The 21,097-nt window shown below is 40.6% G+C and overlaps 1 protein-coding gene across 1 annotated transcript; it reads left to right on the top strand.

The window, feature by feature from the left end:
- Window positions 1–8,001: 8,001 nt before the first annotated feature.
- On the top strand, window positions 8,002–16,190 carry sox18 (SRY-box transcription factor 18). Its single transcript, XM_051424307.1, has 2 exons — window positions 8,002–8,824; window positions 11,149–16,190. Exons 1-2 carry the CDS (start codon window positions 8,419–8,421, stop codon window positions 12,546–12,548), a joined length of 1,806 nt encoding a protein of 601 aa, XP_051280267.1. The 5' UTR covers window positions 8,002–8,418; the 3' UTR covers window positions 12,549–16,190.
- The last annotated feature ends 4,907 nt before the right edge of the window (window positions 16,191–21,097 follow it).

Below are 21,097 nucleotides of genomic sequence, written 5' to 3'. Positions count from 1 at the left end.
TGCTTTATCTGCTGACCCTTGCTGCTACCTTCCCGTATGTCTGAGTGAGCATGTCTACTTCTGAGAAAAAACGTGGGGGTTTCCTGATTTCCTGAGACTTGAAAATGAAGTAGAAGCAAGTGTTGTGAGAACACTAGCGTGAGAGTCGGTAAAAGAAGGACAGAAAATGACAGGGGCGAAGAGAAAAAGAAAGGACAACGGGACACAAGAGATGAGAGACAAAAACAAGTGTTCGAGTAGAGAACAGAGGCGTTGTGTTCAGTGGGAGAGGTCGTATATTGTCCTGCGGTGTTGCAATGCATTAATTACAGGATAGGAAATGATAAGCTCTGCTGCAGGGCTATGAATAGACAGGCAGAGAGACAGACAGATAGCTGACAGTGCAACCGGATGCTGACTGTCTCTGGGTTAGTCATGTCTTAAGATTAAGTTAGAAAGCGAGCTGGTGAGCAGGTGGAAATAAGTTCAGTGTCTTTCTTGCCAAGGACACTTTGACAAGACACACAGTTATTATTGATGGCTGTTACAGAGAACCAATCCACGGTAGTTTCTCAGACCATTGCCGCTACTCTGCCAGTTCAAAAATAATATGAGGATGAAATGGGAAAAATTAAACAATCTATATTTCCCTGCCACTATAGCAAGGCAACAACAATATTGAGTTATATGGATATATGTATAATGAAGAAAACAAGATGTGTTCCCACCAAACGTGAAGCAAATTTTTGCCTCAAGTTACTTGCACAAGTTTACTCACAGGATCATTTGTATTTACTTGCGTTACTTGCACAAGGCGGAAATTTGCCCTTTAGTCTGGTTTACAAGAGTGACGTGAGCCCCAAATAAACAGATTTTGATGTGATTTAATTGCGATAAATGGATCAAAAGGATGCCCGATATGTCTACAACATGAGGCTATTTGTAAAAAGTCTGAATTCACACTTTGTCGGGTCTGCCTGCGAGACGACAACAAAAAATTTTTAAAATGGTGGTTTTATGGTTGACTGAGTTTGGTTCTATTAGGGCTATGCTAACTTAGTTCCCTAAAGCACTTACCAAATAGTCCAACATCATGTCTTACTTTTCTCCAAGCAATCTCTTTATATATCCAGTCTCTGTATAAATATTGAAGACTGACTCTCTTCTGCAGAACTTCCTGGACTCAAGCAGGTGTCCACCGGGGAGACGCAGCTCAAACTTCAATATTTTCAACATGAATGGCGCAAATTTCACGTGTTTGCCCCAATCGTGTCACCTGGTTCGGGTTTGCATCTATTCGTGTCTTTGCATTGGTTTTGTATGTAATCTACTCACACCATAAGAGTCCACAGACATGTTAGCAGCTCTGTGAGACATGAACAGCGGTGCTTTGAGCTAAATGCTAATGTTAGTGACAATGCTAACCAGGAACAATGTTACCATCTTAGTTTAGCATGTTAGCATGCTGGCATGTGCTGATTAACACTAAACACAAAGTACAGATGAGGTTCATGGGAATGTCATTAATTCTGAAGGTATTCGGTCATCAACCAAAGTATTGGATTAATAAACATTTTGACTTGATAATGAGCTTTATTATAATTTTAATTAAAATCTACATTTTTACAACAAAAGGAAAAGTTAAGGGTTCACTAAATCCATTCTGAAGGAAACATGAATGTCTGCACCAAATTATATGGCAACATTTTGGCAACATTTTGATACATTTTACTCAAAACCACAAATGTCAACCATATGGTGGTGCCAGATGAAAAGTCACATTTCTGTGAACCATAAACGTACGTACAAAACTTCATGCCAGTCCATAGTTGCTCTGATGTAATAGGACTAAAAATGAAATCTTGCCTGAATCATTTTGCAGATGAATAGCATTCAGAACCTCAGTGAGAGCTGCCTCAGAGGAAACCCAGACTGAAACTTATCGAAAGTTGAGGTTACAAAATTTCTTAACTAGGAGGTAAATATTATTTCATGTAATATGACAGAGAGAAAAAGCAAACTAAAGCTGTACATGTACATAAACAAGAGAGGGAAACCTTTCCCCAATCTTCATCAGTTACAGCCGTTGGGCGTCGGAGCGACAGACTTTAAAACAAGCTGTCACTGTGTCTCCAAAAGGGGGAAAATTGAATTATTTTAAGAGTTGTTTATCAGCCTTTACAGCACTTTGGAAAAACAGTCTAATTTTCACACTTCTGCTCATATTTATGAAATTATTCAATCAGAGTTTGGAGCAACTTTCATACTCCCCGGGACCCTGAAACCGACACAGCATGTAAAGGTTTGTATAAACCTCCAGTTCAAGGGGAAAAATATGCTTATTCTCAATCACGCCCCTGTATTTTTGTATCATAAAAAATCACACATAAACACATAAATGACCATCCAGACAGCTAACACAAGCAAAATTCAGAAAAACAGAATTATTTTCTCATTGAGCAGCATCTTTTGAATTGTACAGTGGGTTTTTGAATGAGTTTCATGGGGTTGTGAAACTCCTCTTGGAGCCTACTCACCATGCCAAAGACTCGAATAGAAAAAAGCACAATTACCAAAAAATAATACAAGGTTTATTTAGGCAGTGTCAGCAGGGTGCAACATTGAACACTGGAAAAAAAAATAACCAGAGCCACTGCCATCAACACACACAGAAGGCTGGCGCTTTTCCAGATTTTGCAAATTATGACGCAGTTCACACCTAATTCTGCATTTTTGCATCTGCATCTGACTACCACACAGGTGTCTATCTTAATTATTATTTTTACAGTTGTTATTCTTTTGTTCTATAACCTTTTTTTGCTAGCTGCATGTTGCTAGGCACGGCAATGACAATGTTGGCCTGTGACTCCTTGCGATGAAATGTTGTGCACACATTTATTGTCCCCAGAGGATTAAACCCATTGATTTTGGTGTTCCCCTGACTTTTCCTCGAGGGCCAACATGAGGTTGACATTTGTGGTAAAATATCTCAACAGCTAATGGATGTATTGCCATAAAATTTGGTTTAGACATTCATGTACCCCTCAGGACAATTTGTAATTGCTTTGGTGCCATCATCAAGCCAAAATTTGAATTTGTCCAATACTTTGGTTTTTGACCAAATGCCTGCAAAACGAATGCCCTTTTCATCTGCCCTGGCTGTACTAATGTTGAGCAGAGCAAACTCATTAAACTAAGCTTAAACTAACAAACAAACATAAATGACATAGGTGTCCAGTTATGCTTTCAGTTGCCATGGCATAAATGAACCGGAACTAACACGGATAGTTGTTGTCTGGATCAGTTTTACTTCAAAAAATGTAATGATACAAAAAAGATTTGAGTCTTTTTTTCCTGCTACTGCAGGCTCATGAAGGTACGTCCCATTATTGAAGGTTAAAGGTCACTCAAAAGATGTGAGTTTGGTTGTATGTGTTTGTGCTTGTCTTTTGTTTCTTTTGTGCATTATGCAACCTTGTGTTTGTTGCCTGTGTGTGTTGCCTGTATGTGTGTGTGTGTGTGTGTGTGTGTGTGTGTGTGTGTGTGTGTGTCAGTCGGTGATAGAGGTGGGGGATTCCCGCAGCGACCCGTGTTAACGGTGTGTATGTGTGTGTGTCTCCCATCCATCATCACACACACTTCCCTCCTTCAGCGCATTCGAAAATAGAACAGTGTGTGAACATGACCTCTCCCACACATAAACACACACACATACACACACACACACAGTAGTAAACACACCCATTATGATGCCATTGTGTCTTGGTTTCTTGTCCAGAATGTGGGTGCGTGTTTGTTTGTGTTTGTGTGTGATTGTGCGAGTGCGTATGTGTGTGTATTATCAGGAGTTGTGAGGAAAAAATGTCCCCCTTGCCATGTCCTCCCTCCTTCTTTCTCTCTCTGTCTCTCTTTTCTTTCTCGCCACAAAGTCTGGAGTCTCTGCCAAATTTCCTTTGTGGCAAAGGTGTGGTGCCACGACACTGTCTCTCTCTCTCACACACTCATACACACGCACGCACACACACAAATTCTTCCTTGTTTAGTTATAGAAACATCCACACTGTGGATGGGGCATTAAGCCATAATAAACTCCATGGTGTCCTGATTTAAGGACATAAAAGACGAGGTGGAGGAGAAGAACATTGGATGCCAGGCAATGTAATGTTTCCTCTGCTGAGTCCATTATTTCCTCTGCCTCTGATTACTTACATATTGTATGACAGCAAAATGAATGAACTGATTTAAAAAGGGAGGCTGCAACTTCTGCGTGGCTCCAGGGATGGCGATGTTGGTCGAATTTTGGAGGGAAATGTCTCAATAAGTATATAATGGTTGCCATAAATTCTATACAGACATCCATGGTCCCCAGAGGATGAAGCCTGGTGGTCTGACTTTACATCAAGCACAGGTCTAAATTTCCACTTGTGCTATACTAGACCATGACAGGATAGATCTAGTTTTTCTAAATGTTAGTATGTTCAAATATACAATTCTAGATGTCTAGATGTTAGCATACTTAATAGGAGTGAAAGGAATAGTCCAACATCTTGGGGAATACACTTATTTGGACTAGATGCAGCATGGTGGCAGCACTGTCACCTCACAGCAAGACTCTCAGTTCTGTGTTCTGTGTGGAGTTTGCATGTTCTCCCTGAGTCTGTGTGGGTTTCCTCCGGCTGCTCCGGTTTCCCCCACCATCCAGTCAGTCACTTGACAAAGGCACTGCTGCTAATACTCAGGATGGGTCAAATGCTGAGAATGAAACGATCAATACAGCACTCATTTGTGTGTGTGTTCAGTACAGATGGAGCTGGAAGGTAATAGCCTAGCTTAGCATGAAGACTGGAAGCAGGGGGACCCAGCTGGTTCTGTACGAAGTTCAAAAATACACTTACTACCAATAAAAGCTCACAAATTTAAACAAATCTAATGTTTCTAATGTAATTGGTTAAACCATACAAAAACAGAAATGTAAATACAACAATTTATTCTGAGGGAAGTACTCGCTCAAAGTACCTCCAGGGTTTCCCAAACCTTTTCAGAACAGTCATCGATAATAACTTGAAATTTGATGTAAATTCCGATGCTGTAAGAAGGCCCACCAACGTTTGTACATCCTTAGGGAGTTAGATGTTTTTAATGTAGACTGGAAAATGATGTCATTGTTGTTTTATAAGTCTTTTATTGAATCTGTTCTTACTTTTTCGGTGATTGCTTCGTACGGTAACCTAAACATAAGGGATAAAAAAAACCACCTGAACCACATTGTTCAGTTTGCTGGGAAGGTGACACGTGTTCCACAAAACCTCCTGATGGCTATCTAATCAGCAGGTTCTCCAGAAGGCCAGGTCCATATCGGACTGTATAAACCACCCCCTGCACCCTCTTCCCTCAGGCTGTAGATTTAGAGTAACAACGTTCAAATGCAATGGGAATAAAAACTTCCAACCCTGGTCAATTTGCACATGCAATTTTAATTTAAGCATCTTATTTGCACATGTCATTTTAGCATTGTTGTTTCACTATTGTTGTTGTATTATGATGTAGTGTATGTTGTATGTACAGGAATCATTTTTGTATTTTGGTTCTTCAAGTTTCCCATCTGGGAAAATAAATGACTGAACTGAACTAAAATTTGTATTTAAACGTATTTATCACAGGTTTGATGCCTTATTGTTATCATCTAAAAAATGTGTTTGTTTTAATGTATATCTCTATGAAGCTTTTACCCATCCCTGTACGTGCTGTGCCCACACAGAAGAGAATGAAAAACCCTGTGGAGCACCCTGTGTTACACAAGTTTAATGAATGAATGAATTCAAGCATTCTGCGAGCCATAGCTTCAAAGTAAAATTTATAACATGATTAAGAACACGCTGTAAATTTTCAGCTGCACAACTCTCGCCCCAACTTACAGTCATTTCACAGAACTTTCTATGAAGTATAAAATAAGATAATATAATATGTAGACAGATTTATGTCGCAGATTAGAGGTTGGGACTTACTGTACTTACACACCATAAACAATGACATAAAGATGCAGCAGATACACACACACACACACACACACACAAGACAGGGAGCCTGGGACAGCAGCGGTAAGTGGGAGTAGTTCCTGGTTGGACTAGCAGGAGGCTCTGAGACGCCGCAGCAGTCTCCCCTGGAGCTGGGCGTGGGGAGGAAAGTAAGTGTGTGTGTGTGTGTGCACAGGGGGTCATTATATTGTGGTGGAGGGAGGGGGTAGGGGGGCATGTCCTTGGCAGACAAACACACCACATACAATATTCATCTTAAGAGGTCGTTTAGTTGAGGGATGAGTTTGAAAATAATGTCTGACTTTAAAGTCCTTTCAAATTTCCTTTCAAATTCTCTCAGCAGGCAGTAACTGAGTCCAAGACGCAGTGTTTGTCTCCGTATTATTTTCTGACACTAAAAAGCTTTATTTGCAATGAGCTGGTAAAACCCATAAACCTTTCATCATGCCCATATTTGTTTATAGCCGATCTTCTGGGATTAATTTTCCCATGTCTTGAAGTAGCTCGTGAATGCATCACTGTCCTGCAGTTGGCTGCCATGATAACAGATTCCCTGACCAGCACTTGAAAGCACCACGTGTCAGTGTGTTCACACTTTCTGAAAAGGTAACTTTTACAGATTATTTTGATGGTTTTGGCTCAAAGTGAAACATTTTTAACTCTTTGCCTCAGCCCTTCCAACCCGGAGAGAATGTGCATCTGTTCATTCTTATCTGAGTCTTAACTTTAACTTTGAATGCAATGGCACAACACCTTCACCACTGTACCACTCCACTGCGTCACATACTATCACATCACATCTAAAGTATCATACATGAAAAATGTTCCTCTGCTTTGTAAACTCAATCAACTCATTCTTTTCTGAAGGTATTCAGTTCACAGTGATATGAAAGAAAGAACAGCAGCAAATTGGCTCTTTTGAAAAACTGAAACCTGTTTGGCATTGTTGCTTAAAAAATACACTTTTGATCGATTATCAAAATAGTTGCTGATTAATTTCCTCTCATTTGAATAATTGATTATAATCAATAGTTGTTTAATAATACATGCAACCACTTTCCAGTGCAGTTCAGTATCTTGTACAAGCAACTGGCTACTGTTGCATCAATCAAACCTGGAACTTTACTGTAGGGGTGCAGCCTTCCCAAACCCCATCAGCACCACCCCAGACCCCCCGACCCCAGCCCCTGATTGCTTCTCTCTCCCTCTGTTTCTCTCTCTCTCGCTCTCTCTCTCTCAGTGAGTTGTTGTTAAGCTCAGCCACTAATCGCTTTGGTCGGGACTGTGGTTGTCTGTGTTACCGCTGTCCTGCCCTCAAATACACACACACACACACACACACACACACACACACACACACACACACACACACACACACATACACAGACACTGTAAACCCACATTAGCACATATAGAAACACATTCTGTGTGTGTGTATGTTTGTAGGTGTATGTGTTCATGTTTTGTCTCTCATTTGTATGAAAACTTAATTATACATGTGTCGTCTTAATCTCACTTTAATACGCTTGTTTCATGCATGCTTGTTCGAGCATGTATCTGTGCATTTATGTATATGTGTGTGTGTGTGTGTGTACTTGTGTGAATGTGTGTGTGCTACAGTTTGAATGCGTGTGTGTCTTGAATGTGTGTATTCGTGTGTGTGAGAAGCTCCATTCTCAGTTGGGCAGAAACAATGGAACCTCTCTGATTACATCTCCCTGTACAGGCGAACAGGGTGTGTGTGTGTGTGTGTGTGTGAAGCTTCAGGGGGGAGGAAAGGGTGGCGGTCGTGGAGGAGGAAAGAGGGGGGAGGCAACGCTTGGACCTGCCCCCCCCAACCTCTTTGCTCTGTCTCCCACACACATTCGTCCCTTCCCCTCGCGCCCGCCTGGCGTCTCATTGGTTAAATCCCCAACTATATATTTATGTGATTGGTCAGGGCGGGGTATATATACTCAGCGTGGGTCGGTTAAATCTGGCCACAAGTTTCAAAACTTTCAAACAGGGCAGGCAGACAGAGAGACAGTGAGTCGGACGGCCTAAGTGACGGAGGGGAATCGAGCTTTGGACAAACCGCTGCACCACACACTCCAAACAAGAACTGTGAACGAGTGAAGAAAAGAAAGAGGCAGAGTCATTGTGGATCATTTTCAGGGGGAATATCCTGCACCACAACTTGTTTGTTTTCTCTTTCTTTCTCATCTTCCCCCTCCTCTCAGATCTCGATGCTTTGCTTTGGGATTTGTGCTCCAAATCCATCAAATTCCTCTCTTGATCTTTCTCTTTGTCATCTGAAACATTTTGAGTTACACATTTTTTCCAGAACTTTGCAACCCAACAAACTGAGACAGACGTTTTCAGAATATCACTTGGACTAAAAGTTGAATCCAAGCCCGGTTCTGGAATGAATTTAACCGAGCCTAGCTTGTCTAGAGAGACTCTTCTGCATGCCAATCGGGTGTCTCTCGGGGGCCCCTGGGTGTCCAGGACCCCGAGCCCCGCCTCTGATTCTGAAATGGGTTTTGAGCAGAACCTCTCCGGGGACTGCAGTTCACCCGATGGCCTCGGATGCGGGAACATGAGGAGGACAGAACCTAGGATTTCTCTCACACCCAGTTCGGGGGGACAGAGTCCGGACATGACCCAGGCGGGAGGTGTGTCGGCAGGCACGGTCGATGGGAAAGCCATTGGGGGTGAGCAGAGGATCCGCAGGCCTATGAATGCCTTCATGGTCTGGGCTAAAGATGAGAGGAAGCGACTGGCCCTGCAGAACCCCGACCTGCACAATGCTGTGCTCAGCAAGATGCTCGGTAAGACAGAGAACAGAATCAGGGAAAGAAAAAAACTCTGAAATTGTATGTAGTAATGCAACCAGACATATGGAATCCAATTAGGATTAGCAGCTTTTTAAATATTTATAAAGAGTTTTATCAAAATTTGCATTTATTTTATGTTTGTCAAAGTGTGAAATTTCCCACATCAGGACCCAGTTTCCCGAAAGCATCTTCAGGCGACAGTGATCTTTTATTCTATGAGTGTTGGCTGAGATCATCTTAGTCTGAAGACGGTTTTGGGCCCTGAAAAAGTTTAGATTGTCTGAACCAACACGTAAAACAAAAGTTTTATAAAAGTGATTTTTATAAAGTCTTTGACCAGTGTTGCTCAGTGTGACAAACTCCACCCGTCTGAGTCACTGTAGTCCCTGTAGTGCTAGTAGTACTAATATAAACCATGGAGAGTAAATGTAAATGTTATGATTTGATGGGTTTTAAGCGTTAACATCTTCACTTTTCACTGACATTTGCAATACATTATGATTGGCTGAAGAACAAGTGCAAAATTTCACGTGATCAAAAAAACCTGCAGTGAGATGATAAATATTATATTTCATGACTAGATCTCCACATTACAGTGACAACAATAATGTGAGCATCAAATGTATGCTCAAACAGTAAAAACTTTGTGGTTTCCTCAGTGTCAGTGGGGAAAAAAATCCATATCCATAACTTCTTAAACCACTCCTGCAGCATAACTCACTTATCCGCTGTCAATCATGTGCTCATTATATTCCAAACCCTGTAGCTTTGTGAAAATATGGAGTCCACTGTGACCAACATGAATCCAAAGTGACCACAACCGTTGCTCTCCCCCTGTGAGGAAACTACAAACTTTTTATGACCATCTTTTAACTCAGCAGGGGGTGAGGATTTGATGGGAAAAGGGGCAGCTTTTGATTATATATTTTTAGATAATCCTTTATTTAATCAGGTAGTCTCAGTTTAAGAGGAGCCATTCATATGGAGTCAGGGATCAGGGCTTACAGTGTATTGTTAATTTTGCCATGATTAAAGACAGGACTGATGCAAACTACGCAGGTTGTTAACTTGTTTTAATGTATTGTTGAGTAGATATTAAGTGAAATGATTTAATTCCAAGACTGGACCTTGTGTGTACAAGTGAAAGGAGTAATGAATTAATCAAATTAGGAATTCTTAGTTTTCAATTCCCGACTCAATAGTTGTTAATGCCAAAAGTCATTGAACATTTGTGCCATAATATTAAAATTCTTCATGTTAAAGAATGAAAAGTGCAACAAAGTAATCAGATTACAGTTTCAGTTTTACTGACTTGTTTATCTGTTATTGTTTTCTGTTAGCAAGATGCTCTTTTTAATATTACTCTGTTTATTGATACAACATATCATACTGAGCTCATCTGCAGCTTGAGATTTTCACTCTAAGAAAAAGTTTCTGGAAGGAAACACGCTTCTCAAATCTCAAGGCTGCTGATATTTACAACCATAAGACAAACTTGGAATGTAAGCACTTAATGTAATGTACAAATACTGTGTTTGGAGACATTTTGGATTAAATACCATTAAGACCATCCCACAAAATTAAGCTGTGGGGGACATTTATTCCAGTGCTCTCAACAACACGTAGACATGTAGAGACATGTTTCCTTACTGCTTCTGTTTTAGGCATTACAGAAACAGGGCCTGTCTTAAATGAGCATTTAAGCAGTACACAGGTGGTGATGTAGAAGTCAGCTGAGCTGTTTGACGATGTAACCGTTAATGGCTTCAGTGTAAATGCTGTCATTTTCATCACCGCAGTTTAATTTGTTTGGCTCACAAGGATGTTCTGGCATCCTGGAACCACAGCGGGCCTTGCACATGTAGAATGTCATTTAAAAAACACCAAGGGTTAAATTTAGCACATAATAATGAACACCAGTTATTGATTGATTTATCTATTTAAGATGTATCTATTTTGATATTATCTATCTGTTCTATGCAGAAATGTTGGCTCTCCTCAGATATGTATATATATGATTTGTGTGTGTCTTTATGACATTAAACTGAATACCTTTGGATTTTGGACATTTTGGTGGAAGTAACAGGCAATTTGAACATATCACTAAAAAGATCACAGAAAATTGTGATTGTATTTTTGATTATGTTATGATATTTTGTAGGCCAGACGAGTAATTCATAATCAGATTCATTAATAAAAATAATTTTAGATATTGATTGTCAGTGAGGTTAAAAGCAATCCTTTTTTTTTGTGTACCATCTTTCTTTGCTGAAGGTCCTAAAATGATGAAAATATTAATAGAATTGTGTCCCTTTCAGGTCAGTCTTGGAAGGCCTTGAGTGCTACAGACAAGCGGCCATTTGTAGAGGAAGCTGAACGTCTACGTGTCCAGCACCTCCAGGATCACCCAAACTACAAGTACAGACCACGCCGCAAAAAGACCACCAAAAAACTCAAGCGGGTTGAACCAGGGCTTCTGCTTCACAGCTTAGCCCAGGGTGGGGGACCAGGCCTTGGATTAGGATCTGGTGTCAGCCCCTTGGGTGCAGAAGGTATCTCTGGAGGTTCTCCTTATGGACACCCAGGTGCCCACCCTACGCATCACCATCATTCTCACCACCTGCTGCCCTCTCTTGGGCACTTCAGGGACCTCCAGGCCCCAGGACACCCAGAGCTGGAGAGCTATGGCCTGCCCACTCCGGAAATGTCCCCTCTGGATATCCTGGAAGATGGAGCTGGGGAATCTGTGTTTTTCCCCCAACATATGCAAGAGGAGGCAGGGATGGGAGGTTGGAGTGGGTACCACCACCACCTTCACCATCATAACCAGCATTACAGCCATAATTATAACCATAGTCACCACAACTCCATACATGGTGCAGCAACCTACAGTCAGAGTTCAGGAATGAGTGTTGGGCCCAGTTTAAGCACCAGTATGAATTCCAGTTTGAGTCCTGGTAGAAGCTCCAGAGTTGATTCAAGAATGAGTTCTGTTGAGTCAAATATGACCTCAGGCATGAGCTCTGCCACCTCAGTTTTGGCGAGTTCGGTCAACTCTAGGTTAAATACTCACGCTACCGGTCACCACATCGCCTTGCGGAGTCCTGTAAAGTGCCCACCACCTCTGTCCGACTCCTCCTCCCCTGTTTCCTACTCCCAGCCCTCCATCAGCCTCCCTGAGCCAATAAAATCCCACCAAACACCACATCAAGCCACTGCTCCTGTTGGCTACTTCAGCCAGATGTACGGGAGCAGCACCCCGAATGCTGCATATTACATGCCTTCTCACCTGGGGCAACTGTCACCTCCTCCTGAAACCTCTCCTTCTTCCTGCTCTTCCTCCTCCATTGTCCAGTCAAACTTCCCTCCCACTTTGCACTTAGACCCTTCAAATGCAGAGTCTTCCAGCAATTTGGGCTCTTCTTCTGCTGAGTTTTGGTCTGAGGTAGACAGGCATGAATTTGACCAATATGTAAATGTTGGAAGAAATCGAGAGGAGGCCTATGGGCGTGGTGGGGGTTGTGGGGGTGGCCTGAAAGTCCTGAGTGGGCGAAGTAGCAGTAATGTAGGTAGTAGCATGAATAGCAGTATTATTAACAGGGATGTCAGTAGCATTTTGAGTGGTGCTGGTGGGTGTGATGAAGGGAGTAGCCCTCTTATATCTGCTCTCTCTGATGCCAGCAGTGCTGTCTATTACAGCGCCTGTATCACTGGATAAATACTCCATGATCTCATCTTTCATACCTCCTTGCATACTGCACAGTGTGGTTTGGTTCATTGGAGCCATTGTTACGTGATTGGGAGGAAGTATATGGGGAAGATTAGTTTTGGCTCATACTTTTAGTCAAGTCATTGTCTTGTCTTGCTGATGTCTCACAGATTCCAACTCTAAATATAAAATTTTAAAGTTTTCTCTAAATACTAAAAAGAAAAATGCTGATTAGCGGTTTCATTGTAGAAGCGCTTACTAGAGCCGAAGCTGGGTAGATCCAAACCACAGTTTTTGAAAAATGTGCTAACTTGAAAAAATAAAGAAACTGGCAAAGAAAGCCCTCTTGTCAAATTATATGAACATTTACATGCTAATTGCTTATTTTAAAATTTATTTATGCATTCCTGAACATGATTTTGATCCTTGATAGCTACAGGCTATCTTAACTTTAATTTCCTAGCCTGGGTAACTTGCAACCAGCAGGATTGTTTGTAGGATTCATGGAATAGCCTGATATGGATTACTAGCTGTTGGCACCTTTGCTGGCAGAGCGCATTAGCTAAGGGCATTAGCTAACTTAAGGAGAATAAACTCCTTTTTGCATCTCTCTAAGCTTGAAGCTCTTTATCAAGATATTTTATGTTGATCCAAATGAATAGTACCTATGTTCTCAAGGTGCTTCCTGGGGACAAAAAAGAAAATAAAGAAACAAGTGTGGGAAGGGAAGGTAAAAGAAAGGCAGCTGGAGAGTACCATAGAATAGCCTTGTGCTTTTCAGTTATTTATCGAGGTTGCTAGGTCTCTGTTTGCATAGTGCTAATAAACTGGGAGTCTATCAATTGCTGGATACATTTATGACCTGCAACTTGTTCTGGAGGCTACATAGTCTGAAGGATTCAAGGATCTCAACAAGTGCTTGTCTTAGCTGAAGTTCCTATAAGCAAGACACTAAGGTCTTACATTTTCCACTTTGTTTCTCTGCTATCTAACCCCTCTGGTGACAGACAGTATATGATATATAGGCCAATAATGCAAGTAAAAATATTTCTTTAATTGCACTGTGCGTACTCTCAGAAAAATATGCAAGTAGGACAAATCTGAATTGCAAGATCATCTCATTTCATTTTTGACATTTCATCTCAGGACCAGGCAAATAAATATTCATCTCACTGAACTTGATTTTAAGTTTAGATTAATTCATCGCGTTTGTTAAATGGGAACATGGACAAACTCGGGAGATGGACAGAGGGAAAAAGACTCGATGGGAGAGACTTGATCCAGCCTCTACTTATCTCTCTGCAGTGATGTCGGGAAAGCTTTGGCCACAGACCCAGAGCAGACCACTGATGTCTCCCACAAACTATCAGGATGTTTTACAAGCTGGGTCGGGTTCTTTCTGACCGTGATACATGCCGTTCCCTTTCTCAGTCTCAGTCCATGACAGGGCCTCATGTCAAACTACATGCCAAAATCTGAAAGTTTTAAGTTGCTTTACTTCTTGGCAAAAAAAGATATCTTGATGATTCAAAGATCATTCTTCTTAACCAGTAAGCCTCTCGGGTATAACAAGCATATCATTTCTTTAAACAATGTCTCCTTTTTTAACGTTAAAATGTGTAGAAGATTGGGTTCATGAAAACAGCTTCATTTTATACTTTAAAATTAATCATTTCCAGTCCCAGCATATTTGCAATTTTATTCAATGCAACATTATACTTCCAGGTTTTGGTAAGCAGTTTGACCACTCTAAGAAAAAACTGTTCAATTCTATATTTCATAAAAAAAATTGTTGAAGGAAAATGGTTTTCATAGGTTTTATAATTTGATGTAGCCGTTTATACTGTATATATATATAGTTGCTAAGCCTCTTGGCAGTATGTGATGGAGAAATTGAGACTATGAAATGTTCTCTTTGCACTGAGTTTAATGTCTTAGCTGTATAGAAGGAACACTACTTATCGAAAGTCCCTAATTTTAAATATGTTTTGTACAGAAAGGACTGTGTTTATTTTATAGATTCTGTTTTAAAATGTCTTGTCTCAAAGAAAAAGTTTGACATTTTAGGAAACAGGCTTTCGTGCTGAAATTTAGATGAGAAGATTGAGACCACTCTTGTGTCTAGATGTTAAACTGGAGCTTGGAGTTGATTATCCTAGCTTAGCATAAAGAAAGGAATCAGGGGATCTGCTAGCCTGGCTTTCCTCAAAATTCAAAGGTCTGCATACCAGCACTTCTACTTTACTAACTAACATGTTCTCATGTTCATCTTGTTTGTTTAATCTGTACACAAACAGAAATGTTACAACAATAATTTGTGGTTTTTCAGTGGGAGTTGTGCTGTGTAATTACTGCTCCTGCTGTTGTTTGACAAGAAATAGATACACAAGGCAAAACATAAAATTGTTAGTCTGCCTTCACTGTTTGTGCACCAATTAAATTTAGAGGCGATAGTAGGCAGATTTTTGAACTAGATGTTTCCCCATGTATGCTAAGTTAGGCCAATCGCCTCCCAGCTCCATTCTCATCCCAGTGATCAGGATATCCTCACCTCACTCTGAGCAAGAAAGTGAATAAGTGTATTTCCAAAAATGTTGAACTAATCCTTTAAAGATAATTGGAATATAAATGCATTGGAGCAGTGGTTTCCACTGGTCTCTTTTTATCTGTTCCTCCAAAATGTTGTGTATTATAAACTTGCCTTCAAAAGGAAATCTATAATTGTAAAGATCTCTTGTAGATCTCTATGGGTCTTTAATGGGTTACATGTTACACTTTGTGCTACCAGTGATACCAGAAAATGAGAAACCTTTCCCTCCCACACCAATGATATTTATCTAAATGACTGGAAATTCAAATGAGAACATGTGGTTTTGTTTCTGCTGAGAAAATGAAAAATCAACAGTTGTAGCCACTGTAGAGGTCTCTCTGTATGTGTTTATGTAGCATTTATGCTGTAATATTTTTGTATACAGTGGGAGCAAAAAACAGAAGTCTCTCTTCAAGGATTTATCCTGCATCTGTTCTGCGTTAGTCCTACAGACAATACTTTTTTTTTGGACATGAAACAGTAGAACAAAATCGAGCATCTTGTACAGTGAAACCAGTTATATTTACCACACCGTTCCTTGTGGCCGTCATTGGTTGAAAACAGAGAAACAGTAGATTTTTCCTAACATTTCCTCTAGAGGATGGAGCCACAGAGAAGCAGCAGTTCAAGCAAAGTATTAAAAAAATACTTCTACATCTGCATTAGACATTCTTTTCTGTTGACACCAAACAGAGTCTTGTTTCCATTTTAATTTACTGTGACACACAAAGAACATCAGAGAGACAGGCGTTTTTTTTGAGTCGTGCAATAACTCTGGGGCTTTTGGTAATAATTATCCGAAGAAAAAAAACGAAACACCCAAGATTTTGGGATTAAAACAAAGGGCATTTTCTCAGCAGTCATATAACGACAAATTAAAACCAGGATTTTCCCAGAAATGTCACTGTGGTGCTTCTAAATCTGTCTGACGGGGACAATTATATTTTCTGTCGTAGATGGTTTTGTTTGTGTTTATATTTGAAAAATGTGTGTTGGCTGTAAATGGATCTGTTCTGGTTTTTTTTAAATAATGTTACAAAATAAACACTTCTAAGGTTGCACTTTGGTTTGTGTGTCTCATCAAGTTTGGATAAATTAACCAAAAAATATCCCCATTTTGCTTACAATTTGGATCCAAAGAAAGTTTCATGTTCAGTGAGTCCCACACATTCAGAGAGCCGACCAACACAACAGAAACATCTCATACAATTTTGTCTGATGAGAACCAAAAAATCACCATGTTCAGCTGGCTAGTAATGTCGACTATTTTGTGGCAGAAATGATATGAACATTTGTTGTTTAACCACCTTTAATTTGATTCTGTCAGAATATCATGATTTGAACATTGTTTACATCAGGGATACTTTGCCTGTGGGATACTTTTGACAGACGCCAGTTAATAAAAAAAACATTAATTAATTAATAAAATGTATCAAATTAAATGATGAAAAGCGCATTACTCATCTTTCTTTAAAATTCTTTATTTTTGGATTAACTTAATTTGTTAACTTGGTACAAGAATTGACGCTAAGCCTATACGACAGATAAATCCGAAATATTGCTACATTTAATGGCTGCAACTGTAAATGCTTTTGTTATATTTACACTTGAGTTTATATTAAACATGGCTGGAACCTCTTCCATCCTGCAAACACTTTAATGTTGGAATGATTCATAAACATGAACTGCTCCAGTCACAGTATTGTGGGATAGATGTTGCAAACATTCGGGGCTTATCCCAAACTTAGGGGGGCATGCTCACCCGGGGAAATTGTTTTCACATTTAGGGCAACTGTATGCACTATTTTTCAAGCCAGTCGAGATAGAATAGAATAGAATGCCTTAATTCTATACATCATTTGGGAAAAACATGATAGTTGCTCAGGGAAAAAAAGCATCCAGTTGAGCTTACATTCTATTTTTAATTTAATTATTCTCCAACTGTCTTGAAACCAGAACACAACCAATGTTGAGGATGACTCATTTTCACTCCTGCCCCCTAAAAGGAGGCAAAAGTAGTTGACTCCTCATGAAAAACTTTATATCCATCGTCCATAAAATAGTTGGCTAGCTAGCTTGCTCACTGACACTACCGAATGAAACACGACACACACAAGACAACAACCTATAGATGGCGATATTTCCCCAGTAAGGTAACTTATGCTCAATTGATATGCTGGTGCAGTCAGAGAGACTCAAGGGAAAGTTTAATAAATGTTCGGGGCTTGAAGAAACAGATTTAACAGTTTTATAAAACCAGTCGTTCCCAGGTCGTCAAATACCGATGCATTTGTCACACCCCTTGGCGTCTCCTACAGATGCACAGTGTACACTTTGACATATCTATGAGACACACCGGGCTGCCAAAAAGCTTTTCTAACATGTGGTTAATGTTGTGTGTGCTATTTTGTTATGGTTTGGTAAGTTAAATCTTACAAAACCTAACTTGAAATAAGTTAATGTGTCTCCTGGGTGAAAGTCGTTTGTTTGTTGGACCCATCCCTTCCCCTTATGTGGACTTTTTTGCTCTTTATACTTCTAAAAAGCTTTGTGGGACCCTTGTGTGTCTCATACAGACACTGAAAGTTACCCTGTGCATCTGTATGAGACGGCTAGAGGTGTGACAAAAGCTACAATAATAATAATATAATTGTCATATAAGTTAGCTACAATAGCCATTTTGCTGTTGCTATTTTCATGTTAGATGTCCCCATTCATAATCCAACCTACAAAGCACTGATTGGCCGATTCACCACAGCCTATGACAGTTTGGAGATGCGGGTGGCGACTCAGAACCAGGTTAAGCTCAATTTGTTTGAGAGACAGATGGACTGAACAGCTTTACAGAGTAGATGTTTTTCATAACAACGGTTGAAAATACAGTGAAATAAGCATCATCTTCCAGAACAAACACAGTAATTGTAGTGTATGCAGTTGTACTGTTCAGTGTCCTCTGTGAAAGCTGTGGATCTCAGTCCTCATGTCTCAAAAGCAGGGTTGGGAAAAGGAGAAGAGGAGGAAAAGACAATCACCTCAGTGTTTGTGCGGTGCTGTAATCCTCTGTGATCTGCTCTGATTCTGTCCTCTCCGGGTTCAGATCAGACACTAAATGAGTTTGGCTCGGCGGGACAGTTTTCCCCCGAACAAACCGCTGAAGGACTCAAAAGAAAACATTTGGAACAAGGAAAAACTGTTCTCTCCTTTCTCTGACAGTCTGTTTTCTTCTTTTTTTTGTTTCAGTTTTGGTCTTGTTTTATTCCCTCTCAGCCCCCCAGTCACTGCAATTTTCTCTTCTTTTTCCCTCTGCTTTTCTTCTCTTTCCCACGAGTTTGATTCCTGCCTCTAGTTTTATTCCATCTTTGTAATTCTTTAAACCTCCCCATCTCTCTCTGCCGCCTTTCTGTTTGCTGTCTTGTCTTCCTTTCTGTGCCCCTTATTGTCATTTCTGACTGATCTCCATCTTTCTACTCAACGTCCCACTTCCATTTTTCCTTTCCTCTCTTCTTTCACCCATACATTTCTTACAATCATTCTCTTTCAGCCTCTGTTCTCCCTTTTCTCAACAAAGTTTGCTCACTTTTGCTTCATTTTCTCTTTCATTCAGCCCTCCTCCAATCTTGACCTCTTTTGTCTCTATCTTTGTCGTCTTTTCCGATTCATCCTTTTCTACCTTCTATATCTTACCCAATCCACTCTGGTTTTCATCATCTTTCGCCACTTTTTTCTCACTTTTCATCGCCTTCTTTCATCAAATCCTCTCATCCACTTTCTTCATTACTAGTTTGTTTATATCTTTCCATTCAATTTTCCTCCTTTCATTCCCTTTCCTCCCTTTCATTACCCTCTCTCTTTCACACAATGCTCCTCTCTCTTTTTCTATTCAAACTTTATTCTTGTTTTCCAGCAATTACATGTGTATCTTTTTATCCTTTCCCCTTTTTTCCACCTTGTCTTCCTCTCTTTTTACCTTCTGTTTTTTTTAACCGCTGTTATTTGCTCGGTTCCACCACATTTGCCCCTTTTCACCTCAGTCCCACACTCACTCTTGCACTCCTTTTTGTCTGACTAGCAACTTTTTTATTAACATTTCCATAAGATTCAATTATCTTTTGCTTGGAGAACAGAGAGTTTTACATATCTTAACTGGGCTGTAAAAACCAAGCTGGGGATTGTGTGTGGTGTGGAGAGTTTGTGTGTTTTCCTACACCGGGTCATGTACTGTGCTCACTGTGTGTGTTAGTGTAAGGGGTTTTAACAGTGTGTGTGTGTTTCTGAGGTAACTGACAGGAATGTGAACAACGAGGAGGAAACTCCTGTGGAAGTTTGGGATGTTCGGAAAGGGTGTGTGTGCCTCTGTGTGTGTGTGTGTGTGTGTGTAGAGAAAGGAAGAGGTGTATATTTTTATGGGAACACCTCACCCCGCTGCTTGTTACCCTGACTGGAAAAGATAACACAAGGCTGGATTCCCCTGCTCCCAGCTGGAAATTAACACACGTGAGCTTCAAGGGTGTGTACATGGTGTGTGTGTGTGTGTGTGTGTGTGTGTGTGTGTGTGTGTGTGTGTGTGTGTGTGTGTGTGTGTGTGTGTGTGTGTGTGTGTGTGTGTGTGGGTGTGTGTGTGCGTGTGTGTGTGTGTGTGTGTGTGTGTGTGTCGTGCGTGCGTGTGTGTGTGTGTGTGTGTGTGTGTGTGTGTGTGTGAAACTTTAAAATGTCAGTGTAGTTTGCAAACAGACAAGAACTTTCACATCAGTCTCTGTTGGTTTTGTGCTCTTGTTTCCTTTTTGGTTATGATACTTCTTGTAGGTTTCATTCTTTCAAATGAGCATTACTTTAAAGCCCCATTATGTAACTTATCTACCTTAAACTACCTTTAACTTGTAAAAGGGTGAATGGTGCCACTGTCAGTCCTACTGTGTCCCTTACGCCTGTTCTTGTTCTATAACTTTTGGCTCCGGGTTGGAACAAGTGAGTAACGGCACCACAAACCACCAACTCTGCCACTAATTTTGGTGAAACTGGATCACATTTTATGTCTCAACTCGGTGATCTAGAGAGTTTCCTGATGGACAGTAAAGTAACTGCTGCAAAATGTAGCTGCTGTTAGCATAGCCGTACTGCATTGGATGCCCAGGACTGGGTGCTCAGAGCACTGGGGTAGTTAGTATTTGCACTGGCAGCACCAGAGAGCTTTGGACCACGGGGAGAAGTCCTGGGACCAGGACATTGGGGAATGCTGACGGAGAGTGACACCAGTGTCGGGCTAGAACTGGAGCAGGGCAAGCGGGCAATGTAACCATGCTCAGCAGCTTCTATGAGAAGCAAAGAGACCTAACCCCCGAAATTCCACCGGGTCACAGCTTCAGGACGTTGTGTCTGCAACGCAGTTTGGCTTTGTGATCCACGAGTCCTTAAATCCCAGCGAGAGCGTGTCAGAAGCGGAGCCGCTACAGAGCGTGTTGCCTTGTGCTGTTGTGCTTACTTGATGTTTGGCTGTGTTAGCAAAGGAGTCAACTCGCTCATTTTTCATATCATAAGTAATGTAATGTGTCATAAGAAATGCATGTGACTTTATTTAAAATCACAAGGAATACCAAATTCTACATAGTGTTGCTTTTTTTAAACAATATAGTCTACAAACTATCCAGTGTTTCGACAGAACTTTTGTGATGAGAATCTATATGAGGAAAAGAGATGGAGGGTAGGATAATAAAAAAATAAAGAAGGAGACGTTGAAGAAAAGCAGAAAGGATGGAAGAATGTAATGATGGGAAAATAAAGTCTCAGCTGGTTTTCTGGGAACCTCACAGCAGCGACAAGACTGACTGGAAGTCACTGAGCTTGGCTTTCGTTCATCTAGAAATAGTTTCAGCATGTAACAATCATAGATTTTCAAATGTTCATGCTTTAGTACCTGATCTTGAAGCCATGTGTTCTTGATGAAGGTCCCTGTGTCAAGATCTAGTTTTGA

Source organism: Dicentrarchus labrax, unplaced genomic scaffold (genome assembly GCF_905237075.1).
Source record: "Dicentrarchus labrax unplaced genomic scaffold, dlabrax2021, whole genome shotgun sequence".
Classification (NCBI taxonomy): domain Eukaryota; kingdom Metazoa; phylum Chordata; class Actinopteri; family Moronidae; genus Dicentrarchus; species Dicentrarchus labrax.
This window is presented reverse-complemented; position numbering and strand designations above follow the sequence as displayed.

What these genes read in the sequence shown, in the direction of transcription:
- sox18 (XM_051424307.1), top strand. Translation starts at nt 8,419, where the DNA reads ATGAATTTAACCGAGCCTAGCTTGTCTAGAGAGACTCTTCTGCATGCC. An exon ending in TGTGCTCAGCAAGATGCTCG is followed by an intron (nt 8,825 to 11,148) that starts GTAAGACAGAGA and finishes TGTCCCTTTCAG; the next exon opens with GTCAGTCTTGGAAGGCCTTG.